Source organism: Caloenas nicobarica, chromosome 15 (assembly GCF_036013445.1).
Source record: "Caloenas nicobarica isolate bCalNic1 chromosome 15, bCalNic1.hap1, whole genome shotgun sequence".
NCBI lineage: Eukaryota > Metazoa > Chordata > Aves > Columbiformes > Columbidae > Caloenas > Caloenas nicobarica.
The window spans coordinates 8,958,131-8,972,318 of NC_088259.1; the positions used below are offsets into that span (position 1 = coordinate 8,958,131).

Genomic DNA, 14,188 nt, shown 5'->3' on the forward strand with positions numbered 1-14,188 from the left:
ACCCCTTCTTGCCCCAACTCCTTGTCTTTTGCAGTTACTTTTCTTGTGAAGACAAACCCAAGGAAAGGTCTAAGCATAGTTGTACAAGGTAAAAAAATCACACCACAACGCTAAAGGTAAAAAAATCATTCGTAGTAAGTTTTAATCTAAATTTGATCACCACTTCGCAATGCTGGCAGTTCTGTCCTCTGGTCTATATTTAGTCCCACAGGCTGCGCTGGCCGGGAGACGACACGGCTTTGGCCATGAGAAGAGCGCAGCAGGAGCCAGGAGGCAGCTCCCAGCCGGTCATTTGCCAGTTAAGTGGTTCCCCAAATAGAATTACTTGAGCTATAAAACAGCAGAAGGTTTAATGCTCTAATATACACAGATACTTTAAAGCGTGGGCAAGATTTGTATTAGCACTTGCCTAAACATCAACAAGAAAGGTCAGACCTGCAATATGCTGGCTTGCAGAACCCACATTACTTAACACAGTTCAAGCTTAATACAGATTAAAAGCCTAAGAAACAGACACCTGAAACTGATACTTAACTGTACAAGGCAGCTCTTCCAGCTGCACACATCCCTGTATATTCACCAAACGCCCTTTAGCAAAATCTCCTCTGCAGGAAAAGGATTCAGCCCACTAGCAAGAGGCAGCGATCAGATTAGAATTTTTATTTAGTTCTGGTACACAGTATTCATATATAATATAAAAACCTAGTTTAGTCTTTAGAGAACAAGATGTCCAGAGCTGAAGTGAAGCCATACAGCACAGCCTGGACACTGTGCCTCAGCCACCTGCCTCAGGTGGAGTTAAACTACTTGACAGAACAATAATGGAACCAAGTGTAAGAGTCGAGACTGAGCAAGCACATAGAAACTGTTCCCTCTCTGCTTATCAAGAGAGCGGAGAAGAGGAAAGGGATCTCCCTCCTCCTACCACATGAGGCATATCAGCTCCCAAACCTATCTGAGAAGTTGGGAGACTTGGGCCTAGTCAGTGGCTTATCACTGTGCTTCACCTCTACGCTGCGGTATTTGCGTATTGGGTTTGCCTTGTGAACCTGTAATAAAATAAAAAAAAAAACAAAACAAGATGAAGCCAACAGTCACAGTTATGAGAAAGCTGAAACTTGCACTTGGAGGGATGAGGGCAGGGCTCTGTCTACGAGACTATCACACTGCCCAGGGTACTGGTGTGAGCCAGTGGGAACATGCAAGGGATGCTTCAGGGTTGTGGATTTTACAAAGATCATCCTGCTCCAACAACTGTGTGTGCACAGCTCTGAAAACCAGCCATCTCAGAGCTGCCTTTGGCTTTTTTTTTTAGGCCACTTGAAAAGTTAACAAGGAGGGAACAGGGAAGTGAGAAAAGGCTGTTTTAATGAGCTCCACATTGACACAAGCTCTGTTAGTATATTCACACATCCCTTGGGTTACTGTTCAGAAATACCTCACTTACCAGTTCTTGTCGTAGCTTAGAAATTTCTTCCTTTTCACGCTCCTCTTCTTCCCACCTGATCTTCTCTCGATGCCTCTCCCTCTCAGCTTCTTTATTTGCCAATCGCTTTTCAAATTCTTGCCGCTCTTTAGCTCTTTTTTCTGTTGCCAGCTCAAAGTTTTCAGGAACTATGGAACCAGAAAGGCTCTCTAAGTTTAGAAATAGAGGAGATAACATTGGTGCAAAGACAGCCAGGTAAACCAGAGCAGCACTAGCATCAAATGGAAGGCTCCCTTCTGGAGCGCTTCACCTTGCAGGGATTATTAGTAGATACCTCCAGGCTTCAGGAAAAGAGAAAAGCCTGCGCCTGGACACGAGCAGTGTTAGTGCAGACGTTACCACATCACGGGCATCCTCACAGGAGGGAGCAAACACACAATTGTTAGTATAAACAAGTTTTGAGCTGGTTCTATACCCTGCAAAGCTTAGTCCACCCAACATTGTAGATGCCTTCATCTCATTAGAGATGGGAGGGAAAGACTGACAGCTGCAGCAGAAACATCAGCTGTCTCTGCAGGGAGCTCCGTGTCTACTATTTACCCTTCTCCTGAGCTAGCGCACATCAATCATCTGCCAATTGCAGCAGAGCTGTGAAATACAGCTGCCCTGTTAGCACAGGACAGGGGGGCAGCCGAGAGGAAACTCCCCGGCTCCCTGGGGACACAAGCTGTTAGGGAATTAGTTGATTAAGCACTATTGGCTGTGCTGATAAAGAAGAGGCAACAGCCAGGCCAAACATTTAATTGCATCAGTTCTGAGTTATCAGCCAAGCCTGTGTAGCAAATACTTGCAACTCCACCTGCTAACAGCTTATTTTCCTTTTTAGGTACAAAAGGCTCCTGGTACACCACTGTGTTGGGACGAGCTTTAAAACACGCTGCCTCTTTCTGCCTTTTCAAGTCTTCTTCAAGCTGCAAGAAAAGAGAGCCCATCAACTACCAGGCATAGTAACTAACAGACCATCACCCCCACCCAAACTTCAGCACTCCCAACACTGGAAGAGCCAGGTTGACTTAGATCAAATCATTTGCAGAGAAAATTATGTTACAGCCAAACATTGTGTCACGTGTTGCCTGCCAGTTACTTTTGCCAAAAACAGCCTGAAGAAAATTTTGGGTGTCCGCTGCAGACTTCGCATAAGAAAAGCGGTATATTATTTATATGTCAATAAATCTCCAAGCAGAGATGGTCAGAGGAATCAAGCTGCACATAGCTGCAGCTTAATACCCCACAGCTGTTAATGCAGTTGTGGTAAATTGCATCAATTACCATAAAGGGACAAAAAAACCCCACACGCACACACAACAATCCACCAATGCTTAACCCATAGCCAAGGGTTAAGGGATAATGTCACACCAAGGATGGGATAATTCATTGCTCAGAGTCAGATCCTGATTGAGCTCAAGCAGGACACTTTCTGAAGTCCATCACAACTCCAGGAGCCGCTTTCAGTCTGGTCACACCTCTTTTCAGCCTACCTGCTGTTTCCAGCTCTGCAGCTTGGCAGCTCCCCGCTCATCAACCTGCAGGTTGAACGGTTCTGGCTGAGTTGGGGTTTTCACCTTCTTTTCTGGCAGCTTAACATGGTCAAAGTAAGGCAGAGGTAGTGCTTTGAACTTTGGCACCTGAAAGAAACAACTTGAAATATTTCTTGCCCTTTCCTCAAGGGCATGAAGCTTCGGAAGTTTAAGAGCCAACAGCAAAAGCCAAGTCCTACCCCACGCTTTTTACTTCAGGAGTGGAATCCAAGGTAGCTTTTAGTTCTTACCTCTTCCTTCTGCAATTCTTCTATTTTTTTCTCTTTTTGTATTTGCCGCTCTTTGTCACGAGCATCAAAAGAGAAGGGGCAAACTTCCACATGCCTCTGCTCTGACATTTTAGGTTTGAAGGGCACTCCATAGTGTGGCATAGGGTTAGCTTTGATCACAGGGACCACCTCTTTTTCCTAAAGGGATATCAGTGTTAGGATCTGACACAGCAACAGGTCTTTGGGTTTTGTAGAAAGACTACAGTTCCTGCCAAACAAAGCCATCAATACTAGAGTTCCTTTAATACAGGTCACAACAGCACCAAGCCAACGCTCCAGACACTGCAAGAATGAGTAATCCAAGAAGTACCAATTTACAGACATCCTGAACCACAGGCAAGTTCTTCCACTTTCCAAACCACTCTCAGTTCTAGTATTCATCTAACTTAGACTGTAATTTTTTAATGTCCTCTTCACAAGAGGGAAAGGACGAAGGATGTAATGCATTCTGAGCCCTGCTCCCCACCTCTGGGGATCTGGAGCGACTGCAGAAAGGTCATGTACAATATCTGTCCTTCCTGATTAACAGACCAGGGAAGGGCCACGTCCCTTGGAAATTGAAGCAGTTCACTTTCTGCATTCAGAGCAGCAACAGCTCAGAAACCCTCATCAGTACCCTCATGGTTAAACTGAGTTATTTTGTGAGAATTCAGTTTCTGTAAAATGAGTAGCAGTAACTAGATCGTTAGAAGGGAATGGCACAGACAGAGCTGGAGGAACTGCCCAACACTGAACCAGCCCATTCCCAGCAGTTACCTTCTCTTCATCTCTGCCAGACACTCGGGTTCTGCTTTTCAAGGTGAAAGCTGGAGACTTGGGGACTGTAACAGGAAGCACTTTCTTCTCCGGAACACCCTGTTCAGAAGAGCCAGGAAGGAGTTACCCAAGTTCAAGTGCCAAGAAAAAGTGCTACAGATAAACACCCTGACAAGCACAGTACATACTCATTCTTACCTAATGACAGTGTTTACTGAAGATTATTAAATACATAATGCAATATAGCAACAGACCTTTTGAAGACAATTCCTAATTCCCAGGTGTGGGTATTACTAAACTTACCACAACGTCCTCCAGGATTTTCGTTGGACATGGCCTGGAATGGAATTCAAAGTGCTCTTCCTCCTGCTGCTTCTTACTCTCACGCTCCTGAATCCTTTTTTCTATTTCCAACTCAAAGCCAATGGGTCGCGTGAGCTCCTTTGCAGGGGGTTTCTTGGGCAGGAGTGGTCCACCCTCAAAGATTTTGTGATCAAGTTCTCGTGCTTTGAATTTGTACCTACACAGGAAAGATGGAAACAGTCACACACACACTGTATGTGGCGAGATGCAGCTTCTGCCACAGCATTAAAGAGCAATAACCAGGTAGAGAAGCAGTTGTTCCACACACACATTACATAGTGTGCAGCTCTAGTTAGCAACTCCTCCTTTGCTTTTGAAACAGCAAGGCATTAAGGAGAGTGTTACGGGTTGTTTCTTGGAAGTTCAAAACTTTGTCTACAGGAGAGCTTTGAAGTGTACACAGGCTGGACTGCTGGACTGGCTTTGCTTTACTCATCACATGCTGTACTCAGCCCAAGATCAGCTCTCCTAAGAGCATTTTCTTCAAAATGTAGGGATGTGGAAAGTACCCAACTAAATCAGGGCCATAAGATTATACAAAAGCTAAAAGAATCTGAGTGTTTTTATGCTACTCATTCTTTTTACACAAAAACAGTGTTTACGAGAAGTGATATTTTGGCATCTGAAAGTTATTTCCAGTGTGGTACAATTCTCTCAGAGGACTAGCGTAAACCTTTACTTACTGTTGAATTTTCTCTAGTTCTTCTGCTTCTAACTCTGCTGTAGGTTTGCAGGTGACAGGTCTGAAGCGCTGCTTTGTTCGAAGCAATGGTGTTTTTGGGTTTGTCATCTGAACCTTCGCCAACTTTCCTGGAACTGGGCCTATAAATTCAGGTGACAGAGACCAGCAGTTAACAGCAAGGCCTATGGCAGACACAGACTGTTTGCGCAGGAGTGGGCAAGACATCGTTCTGGCTCTGCCACCACCTCTGAGGACACAGCCAGGACCACTTACCTTCATCTGACTTCCTGCTCCTCAAGTGGTACCGAGAAGGTGTGCGTTTTTGGAATGCTTCTACCTGCTCAGCAAGAGGCACATATTCTGATGTAGTTTCTTCATGTTTTCTTTTGTTTCCCTGGGACAGATTGAAAGGTTTGGGGACAGTGGGTTTCTTTGGCATTTGTCCCTGGAGACAAAAAAGAGAAAAAACACAAACCTACTGTCGTTATGTCCATTTAACACCAGATGCTTCAATGACATTTTCCTTCCCCACTGATTCACAGACTCTGTCCCTTCCCCTTATCAAAAAGAAAACACTTCACATTCGACGTAACTCTGAACCACCTGAACGTGCACAAGCATGTCATATCAGAAATCTGCATGAAGCAGAAGATTAAAGCACAAAGTGTAATGACCGGAAGATCTGACATTAAAGTGCCCCTTGGCAATACAGACACAATGACACAACAGCTACATTTGCACGACGCTCGCCTCTCCTGTGTAACCCTCTCTGTGGGCTGCCAGCAGCACCTGTGGTGCAAAAGCAGAAAACAGTGGTGTCAGGAGCTACTCAGCTGGCTGCTGGCACCACTCTGGCTCTCACCGGAGAGGGAGGATGCTTTCTCAGTACTGCCGCAAAATCCACTTCCTTGTACTCATTCCCAGGCTGGCTTTCCACGTGTTGTTTAATTCTATTATCTGTGCAGAAGTGGAAGTCAACTGGCTTTGTTACTTGACCAACAGCTCTCTTCACGGATTGTCCTGAAGAAAAAGAACACATAAGGTCTGGAAGCCTTTTGGGGTGGGGAAAAAGGCATTTGATTTCTAATAACTTCAACAGTTTTTAAAGAACTCATCTATAAAATTTCAAAATGTGATAAAACACAAACACACCTGTTTCTGAGCAGTTTAAAGGCAGATCTACATTTACAGCCACCTCATCCTAATATTTATTGCAAAATCTGAAATGTTTTTAAAGGTACTGGCACAGCTCTGTGCAGCCTCTCCAGCTGAGCCCAAAGCAGCTTCCATTCGCAGTCCAGTCCAAGCCCACCTGTCCCAGCAATCGCTGCTTTCAGAGACTCCTCGTTCTTCTTCCGCAGTTCCATAACCTCCTGCTGCAACTGCTGCATCTTTTCCAGCTCCTGCTCTTCTGTACTCTTTGCCTTGCCAGGATTGGTCCTCCTGCAGAAGCATGGGAAAGACTGAGATACACCATCCTGCTTGGCTGGTTATGAGCACAATGTTAGTGCAAAGGAATATTCTTATCTCTGACTTCGTTGCAGAAGCATCACTCATTATAAAAGTATACTCTTCAGAAAAGATCTGTTTGGATTTTTTTTCTCAAGAAAGCTTGCAGCTAGCTGCTGTCCTGCATATGCCTTTGCTTTACCCATTGACAAGAACAAGTTTTTTCTCAAATTAAAAGCAAAAGCTTTCCTCTGCATGGGTTCAGCTGGTGAATATTGTTGTCTTGCTCCAGTGTTTACTAAATGTGATACCACCACATGCTCAGTTGTAATTGAACACACTTTAGCCAGGTCCGTCACCTAAATCAACTGTGATTAGCAGAGACAAGTCACAAGAAAGCCACGTACTTTAACACCATTGGAGTAGAGGGCATGGCCAGCTTGGTTCTCCCTCTCGCCAGGGAGGGGTCGGGGTTCTGTGGGGGCTCTCTCTTCATGGACACTTCTGTCAGCTTCTCTCTGCCACTAGAACTAAAGTACCAAGTTGTTATGGCAAATCGCTCCAATTAACCATGCTCTAAGTGACAGATCACCTGCAGCTCCCTCCACCATTCACAACCTCCAACACCTGGTGAGCTCCAGACCAGCCTTACCTGGATCCAGGATCAGAGCATGTTGTTTTCCCCAAAACACTACAACTGGAGAAGGGAAGATGAGTTACCCAGTTTTTGGAACTCAGGCTGTTCTTGAGGAGCTAAGTGTACTGGAGCTCATCTAGATACAGCAGCGTTTCAAAAGATTACACTTCAATTTCCTGACCCCAAGCTTAACACCATATGATATCTTAGTAATGAAGTTAATTGGAAAGATATCTTAGCTGCAACTCTTTCACAGTGTATAATTGCCTGATGACTTCCCGAGAGAGAAATTAAGCCAAATTTAAAGCTAGCTGACAGATGCTGAGTATGGAGGAAGAAGCTCAAGAAACCCAAGCTTATTTCATTCACATCTCTACCTCCAAATAGAGCGTTTCCTTCAGATCTTACAGCCATTTCTTCCTCATTACAAAACCAGTATCAGGAATAGGGTTGCAGTCACCTCCCCGCAACCTTCCTAAGAACCCTCTCAGCCACGCAGAAAATCCTTCCAAAACCACAGTTGTATCCCTCTTCCCAGCCCCAAACAGAAGGACTTTGACATACATTCTCATTTTTTTCATAGGTGGAACCTCTTCCTTATTAACCAAGGCATTAGCATTTCTCTCCGCTTTGACTCTAGCCGGCTGTTTGCGCTGTTGTGTTTTCCTCTGCGTTGCAGCCTGTCTTCTACCCGCTCTAGAGCAGAACAGAAAGCGGAGGTCAGCTTTCCCACAGGGCTGGGGGGACACACCATCTGTGTAATGCTTTTATGTCAGTGCACCACCTAACTCCAACATACCCACTATGCAAATTGTGTTTAACACAACAATCCAAATACAGCATGAATTATTTAACAATCCATAAACTTAATATTATTTGGTACACATAAGCACACAGAGCCCTTTAGCATTCATATCAAGAACGAGTTCTGCCCAACTCCAGCAGATATAAACAAGGAAACTTTATAAGCCGCTTCAGTCTCAGATATCCTCACATTCCAGAAGCTCCTAGTGCTACTGAGTCTCATTTGACAAGTATGTGAGACACTGCATTACATTTCCACTCCTAGAATTGTCCCTCCAGCTTAGCAAGCAGATCAGCTATCCCCATACATCATCTCTGGGCTGGAGAACTTCAGACCCATAGGATAACCCAAGAACTGCAGATCCCGAGAGCCAGGACCTGCTTAGTTACACCATCATCAATCTTTGTGCAAACTGAATACAAGTATTTCACCTCTGAGAGGCCTCTGCAGGCGCAGCAGCTCTCCAGCTCGTCAGGGATCCAACAATATTCTGAGGAACTGCACTGGCCTGCACACATTCTGCTTGGCCATTGTCTTCACCACAGCTTTCACCTGAGAACAGTGACCAACATCAGCTCACATATATTTATATACACACACAGAGGAATGCTAAAGTGAAACTCCATGAGACCTTGCTAGACAACAATACATGAAGATGGTCTCACAAAAGCCAGACTGAGGCCTCTTCATTTTGCCAGTGCAAAGCAGGTAAATTTTATTCTCTCCCGCTGTTCCATGCCAGCTTACTTGTTTTTATTTCTTGCGATGTGACAAGAGGCACAACATCGAGCTTTGACAAAGCAGGGCTGGTCGGAGAGGTCTTTGCCAGATTTTCTGCAGGAGGGACATTCTCCAGATTGGCTCTTTGGTCTGTGAGGAAAGAGAGACTTTCATTATACATTCTAGGTTCAGAATTTTTAACAATACCAGGGAATATCATTATGATGTTTAAGTCATCTGTCAAGTTACAGAGGACAATCAAAGTTTAAATAGAAAAACCAAAACAACCTCCATGCATGATGAATGGTGTAGTTAACAACATGACTAAACAATCGGGACAGAAGCCAGGCCAAAAACAAGGATGAGGCCAAGCCCTCATCCAAAGAGAAGACAAACCAAGGAGCTGGAAGGAACTTACCAAACCAGGAATCTGCATTGAGATCATCATCTTCACTCAGAGTTGCAAAGTCGATGCAATGATTTGGGACATCAAAGGAATAGCGAAACACTGGGCGATACATCTTCACCTTCACGCTGTCCCCAGGCGTCCTCCCCTTGCACTGCCACAGTCCTTGAACAAGGAGTGTTGGTCACCTGTGACACCAAACCCCAGCGCATCTGACAACCTCACTCTCTCTGTGTGGTTTCTAGAGACAGACACCGGAACATTGTCCTCCTCGTCATTCACAGCCTTTGGACAGAATGCCTCATAAGAAATGCAGTTTTTTATTCTACTCCTGATTGGCAAAGCTAAGGAGATTTTACTATTGTTGACATTTGCACATTCAAAACTATCACAAAGGTAGAGTTTTGAAGGTTTTCTTTGCACCTGAAAGTGCTAAAATGGTATTTTTTTTAAAAGGCAGAAAAGTACAGGGCCTTTGCAGAGAGTGACTGATCCGCCCTCCCCTCCCTCCCCACACACAGCAGAGCTCTCCCCCTTACCAGGGCGCAGATTTATGAAGCGAGCGCCTGCTGACAAGGTTGGCTCCAGAGCACCGCAAAGCGCAGTCTGGCTCCCTCTGAAGGGCTACAAATAAGAACTAATCACACAAACGTGCTTTTCTAAAGAGTAACTTGATTTTCAAAGCAGGAGAGTTCCATAGAGTATTGTTACTGGGCAAAAAGCAGAAGAAGGGCAGCACAGGGCCCTTGCATTCCATGGCACAACCGCAGGCTGGCCAGGCTATAAACAACTCGGCTCTGTGACCCTGGCAAGAACAGTCCCTGCAGTTAATTAGTGCAGCACTGACAGCAGGAGGAGTCTCTGTGTCAACAGGTGATATTAAACTCAACGGAACAGGAATAAAGCCAGTAAAGTCATAAACCCTGAAATTGTAACAAAACCTTTTTGAGAAGGTGTTTTTGTGCTTGCAGGATGCCCCACACAGCTGCAAGGCAAAGCTCACAAGGATGCATTATAAAACACTCCCCAAGGAAATCACCTGAACTTTGCTTTTATGAGTCCGACCAACTTTAAAGCAGCGTATTCTTAATCCTCAAAGTCTCAGGCCTAAACCATCTGTCTGTGCAGACCACACATTGTTCAACACGGACAGTACACTCCATAAATAAGAAAATATTCAAGAGTAAATCAAGACAGCAAACAGGAGATACCACTGCTGTTCACAATCACTGGCCGTCCCTCCCAGAGATGGCTGCACCACAAAGCCTCCAGTTCCCCAGCCCAGAACTGTGATAGTTAAAGGGAAGAACGTCACTAGAAAAGCCTCAGCTGCATGACTGAAGATGTCAGGGTAGGACCCAAAGAAGGCAAACAGAAGAATCTGAGCCAAAACCAACTGTAACTGAGCTCGAGACACAGCGGGAATCGAATGCTTTCCTACCGCCCTTCATCAAGATAGAGTTTCTGTCAACACTATCCACTTTTTTAAAAATCAAATGCGTCATCTGCATTCTCCCCTCACCCTCCTCGCTCTGCCCGGGGAGTTGCAGCACCGGGCGTCACATTTCACAGCTCCTTGTGCCCACTGCTACCTGCTGCAGTTCCCAAACTTTTACTGTGTAAAATCCATACTGTGTCATAGTGTCAGCAGCCTCAGCACCGACCCCACCACCAACCCTTCTCCCTCCCAGATGGGAGTGAATACTCATGAAAAGACAGGGAGTGCATCAACGCCACAGTTTCACACACCAAGATTCTTGAAAGAGCCAGTGGGGAGGTAAAAGTCATCGTGACTGAACTCCTGAGGGTCCCTTTCAGTCAGATGAACTCATGGCATCCATTTTTCAAAGCCCTACATGTCCTCTGAGCCCTGTGTTGAACTGGATTTACTGGGAAGCAGCAGTTCACTAACCAGCATCTCACTCCTCCAGCCACTGATTCCACCTGGGGACCGAGCTCCCACAGGCAAGGACCGTTATGTGACTTAACACCAACACGGCCACCGCAACAGGCTCAGCCAAGCACAGCTGCCCAGCCCTTCACCTGCTCATGGTCTTGATGGCAGAATCATCGTTATCTTAATCTTTTCTTTAAAGACAGGAGGCAAAATTCTTTCCTTCCACTGTGGCACTCTTCCACCAGGAAACTTCTCATTAATAGGGACATTACCTAATTAGCAGGCACTGCACGCATTTACCAGACCGTGGTTACAGGCACACTGTAATCCTACATAACTACAGCGTAGATTTAAAGCGTCACCCTGCTCTCCCCCACATTCATCACCCTCCGTGTTGACGCTTGTGCTCGCAGAGCTCCGCAGCAAGCCAGCCGGGGAACCCTCACCCCGGCCCGTGGGATCAGCTTTCAGATCACTGCTCGCACCGCCACTGCTGCAAGGAAGGAGGATCCAGCCCTCTCACTTTCAAAAATAGCCTAAATTCCTTTGACAGAAGTGACTGCCCAACTAAAACCTTAATTCTCTTTCTAGTCCCACTCCCCTCACTGACCAAAACGTGGCTCATGCAGCCATGTACGGTTTCTGCACAAGGCAGCACAGCCGTATCCACAAAAAGGAATGGACAATGAGTTTCTCCGCACATCAGGTTTCTTTTGATTAACTACACTTTGGCACGTTCCAGAGGAGTGCCTTGGCCTGGTTCAGATTAGTTAGCTTTGAAAAAGGATTAAGCTAAATTAGAACAAGCATTCCTGTCCCGGAATAAGACTGATCCAGCAGCAAGTGCAATAGGTATTTTGGAATAACTTCACACCTCACTCTAATCCAAATTAGCTTTAAAATGCTGACACAATTCCATCACTGATGTGCTCAGCATCTTTTTCTCAATGTAGTTGTTAATTTATTGCCAAAAACATTTAGGACAAGGTTGGAGAAGAGTAACTCTAATGAGACCTACTCAGGACCGACCCAGCTGTAGTAGGTGAAACTCGGCACCAAGCACGGTGTAGGGGAGCACTTCACAATTACTGCCCAACAAAAAGATCCTCTTATTTTTAGAGCAGCAGCTCAACACAGACTGATGGTCATCGTGCAACATGATAACAGCACCTACTGCCTCAGACCTCCCAGCCACATGGGCCTTCAAGTTGGAGAGAGGAAGCAGAGTTCCCAGATGAGAAATCAGAGGTCAGGAGGGAGAATGTAGGTGTTTAGGGTTGGGAGAGCAGCCAGGGATGGGCATAAGAGGGTGCAGAGAAGATCTGCTCTTTCCTGCCACCTTGCAATATAATCAGATAAACCCTGGTCAGCTTGAGACAACACCTTGTCACAATCGCAGCTACAGGTGTTACTTACTCTAAATCCTAACAGGATCAGAAAGTGGAAAATAAACAGTACCAGATACCCAAAAAGGATATTCTGAGTTACATCAGCAGATAAATCTGAAGCCAGCTGATCCACATGCCTCAAACCCAAAAATGGACAATCAATACTGAGGAAGCCACACAGACACGCACTGCAGTAATTCCAGTGCCTTCTGCTGGTTGTTCAACACCAACTGCCATTTAAAGACAGGACACTGCACTAACCAGGCACCTTGTTTAATTCAGCCTAGCAGCTTCTTTATTCTCCTACAACCCACAGCTTTCCTTCCCTCTAGAAGGATGAAGTTCCCGGGTGCTTTTCAGGGGTTAATATTTAAATTTGACCATTACAAAGGGCTGGAAATTGCCTCTCCAGAGATCCAGTCCTGTCAGCACAGCCAGGCAGGCAGTTATCCCACCACAAACCCTCTGCCCGAACTCCTGGCTTTGCCCTGAGCAGGGTTAAGTGAACACTTTTAACAAATTTGGGATCTACAGCTTCTCATTCCTCGCTGGTGTTCCTCGCTCAAAGCTCGAGGGAGCTTTCCTGCAGCACAGAATCAACACTGAACTCATCATCCTGGTGCAGAACAGAGGCAACACTGCTTTTCCATCATGTAATCCTCAAACTGAGAGATAAAACCTTTAACTCTATGCAGAGAGAGATGAACATGCAGAGAGCTCCACAGACCACCCCGACCTGCCCTCATTAGTGCAAAAGAAGGAGCGAGGGCTGGAGCAGCAGCTTTTCTCCAGACCCGTCTCCCTTCCAATAGCCCAAAATAAACAGCCCTGGCATCTAATCCTCCCTAAATAAGATCCCACAAGTTTTAGAAGACATGAAGATGTGGCATTCTAAGAATAGCCGTTCAAGGAAAAGTAAATTATTTTTAGCCAGGATAACCTCAACTTCTTGCTAGTTTAAGTTGAAGCTCCTCTAGTTTAAAAAAAATTAAGTGCTGCATAAAGATAGCTAACTGAACACTTTTTCTGTTACTTGAGCCAGGCTTCGTCCAGTTTGCTTCCTTTTCCAAGGAAGCAGGACATGGTTTGAGAAGCAGTAACATCGTTGTCCTTAGTTCCAAAATTCAGATGCACATTTCTCCAGGTTTGAGCGGTGAGTGTGAGCACACAGGTCAGGACACGGCACAGCAGGAGCACACGGGATCCTGGGCGGGTTTCACCGTGACCGGCACAGGCCTCACACCGGCTATTTTGAACACTCACGGCTCTGTACGCGACTTTGTGTTACTGAGGAGGCTGCTGCCCCTTCGCAAGGCCTATCGCTCAAGGAAGGGAATCCCGGGCTGCGGCTCCTTCAGGTCCCCGAGTGCGACCCCGCCCCCCGCGGCAGAGGCGGCCCCGGACAAGGGGAAAGCGCCCGCGGCCGTTCCTCAACCGCGCCCTCTGGCCTCTCGGTGCTGTAAGGGACTGGGACCGCGTTACCGATACCGGAGGCTCAGAGCAGGCCCGCGGCCCAGAGACACCCGGCCGGATCCCGGGGGGGCGACCATCGCCTAAGACACCGTTACCGGACGGCGTCTGGCAGGGAAGAGAGGAAGGTGAGGCGAAGCCGAGAGCCCCCCAAGGCGGGGAGGCCGCCGAGTGCCCGGTAACGACCGCCCGCCCCCACTCACCTCAGCGCCGCAACCGCCCGGCGCGACCCGCCGCAGTTAACTGATTTTAAACAGAGCTCGTCGGTCCGAACCAACCAATCAGCGCCTAGGGCACGCCCCCGGTGGGTGCCTATTGGGCG

At 46.4% G+C, this 14,188-nt stretch overlaps 1 protein-coding gene across 4 annotated transcripts; it reads right to left on the reverse strand.

Annotated features, from left to right (window-relative positions):
• Positions 1 to 205: 205 nt before the first annotated feature.
• TPX2 (TPX2 microtubule nucleation factor) lies at positions 206 to 14,097 on the reverse strand. 4 transcript variants are annotated; one of them, XM_065645658.1, is made up of 17 exons: positions 14,070 to 14,097; positions 9,124 to 9,299; positions 8,733 to 8,855; positions 8,417 to 8,537; positions 7,745 to 7,876; positions 6,951 to 7,073; positions 6,407 to 6,537; positions 5,957 to 6,114; positions 5,368 to 5,539; positions 5,096 to 5,234; positions 4,353 to 4,569; positions 4,050 to 4,148; positions 3,255 to 3,431; positions 2,965 to 3,111; positions 2,286 to 2,397; positions 1,448 to 1,635; positions 206 to 1,049 (listed from the first exon to the last, which is right to left on the reverse strand). In XM_065645658.1, the coding sequence occupies exons 2-17, from the start codon at positions 9,224 to 9,226 to the stop codon at positions 939 to 941; spliced, it is 2,253 nt and encodes a 750-aa protein (XP_065501730.1). In that variant the 5' UTR covers positions 9,227 to 9,299; positions 14,070 to 14,097; the 3' UTR covers positions 206 to 938. The 4 variants fall into 4 exon arrangements, with proteins under 4 accessions (XP_065501730.1, XP_065501729.1, XP_065501731.1 ...); XM_065645657.1 differs by lacking the exon at positions 14,070 to 14,097 and adding an exon at positions 9,651 to 9,787 and having other exon boundaries at positions 9,124 to 9,276; XM_065645659.1 differs by lacking the exon at positions 14,070 to 14,097 and adding an exon at positions 9,651 to 9,787 and having other exon boundaries at positions 1,448 to 1,614.
• Positions 14,098 to 14,188: the final 91 nt, after the last annotated feature.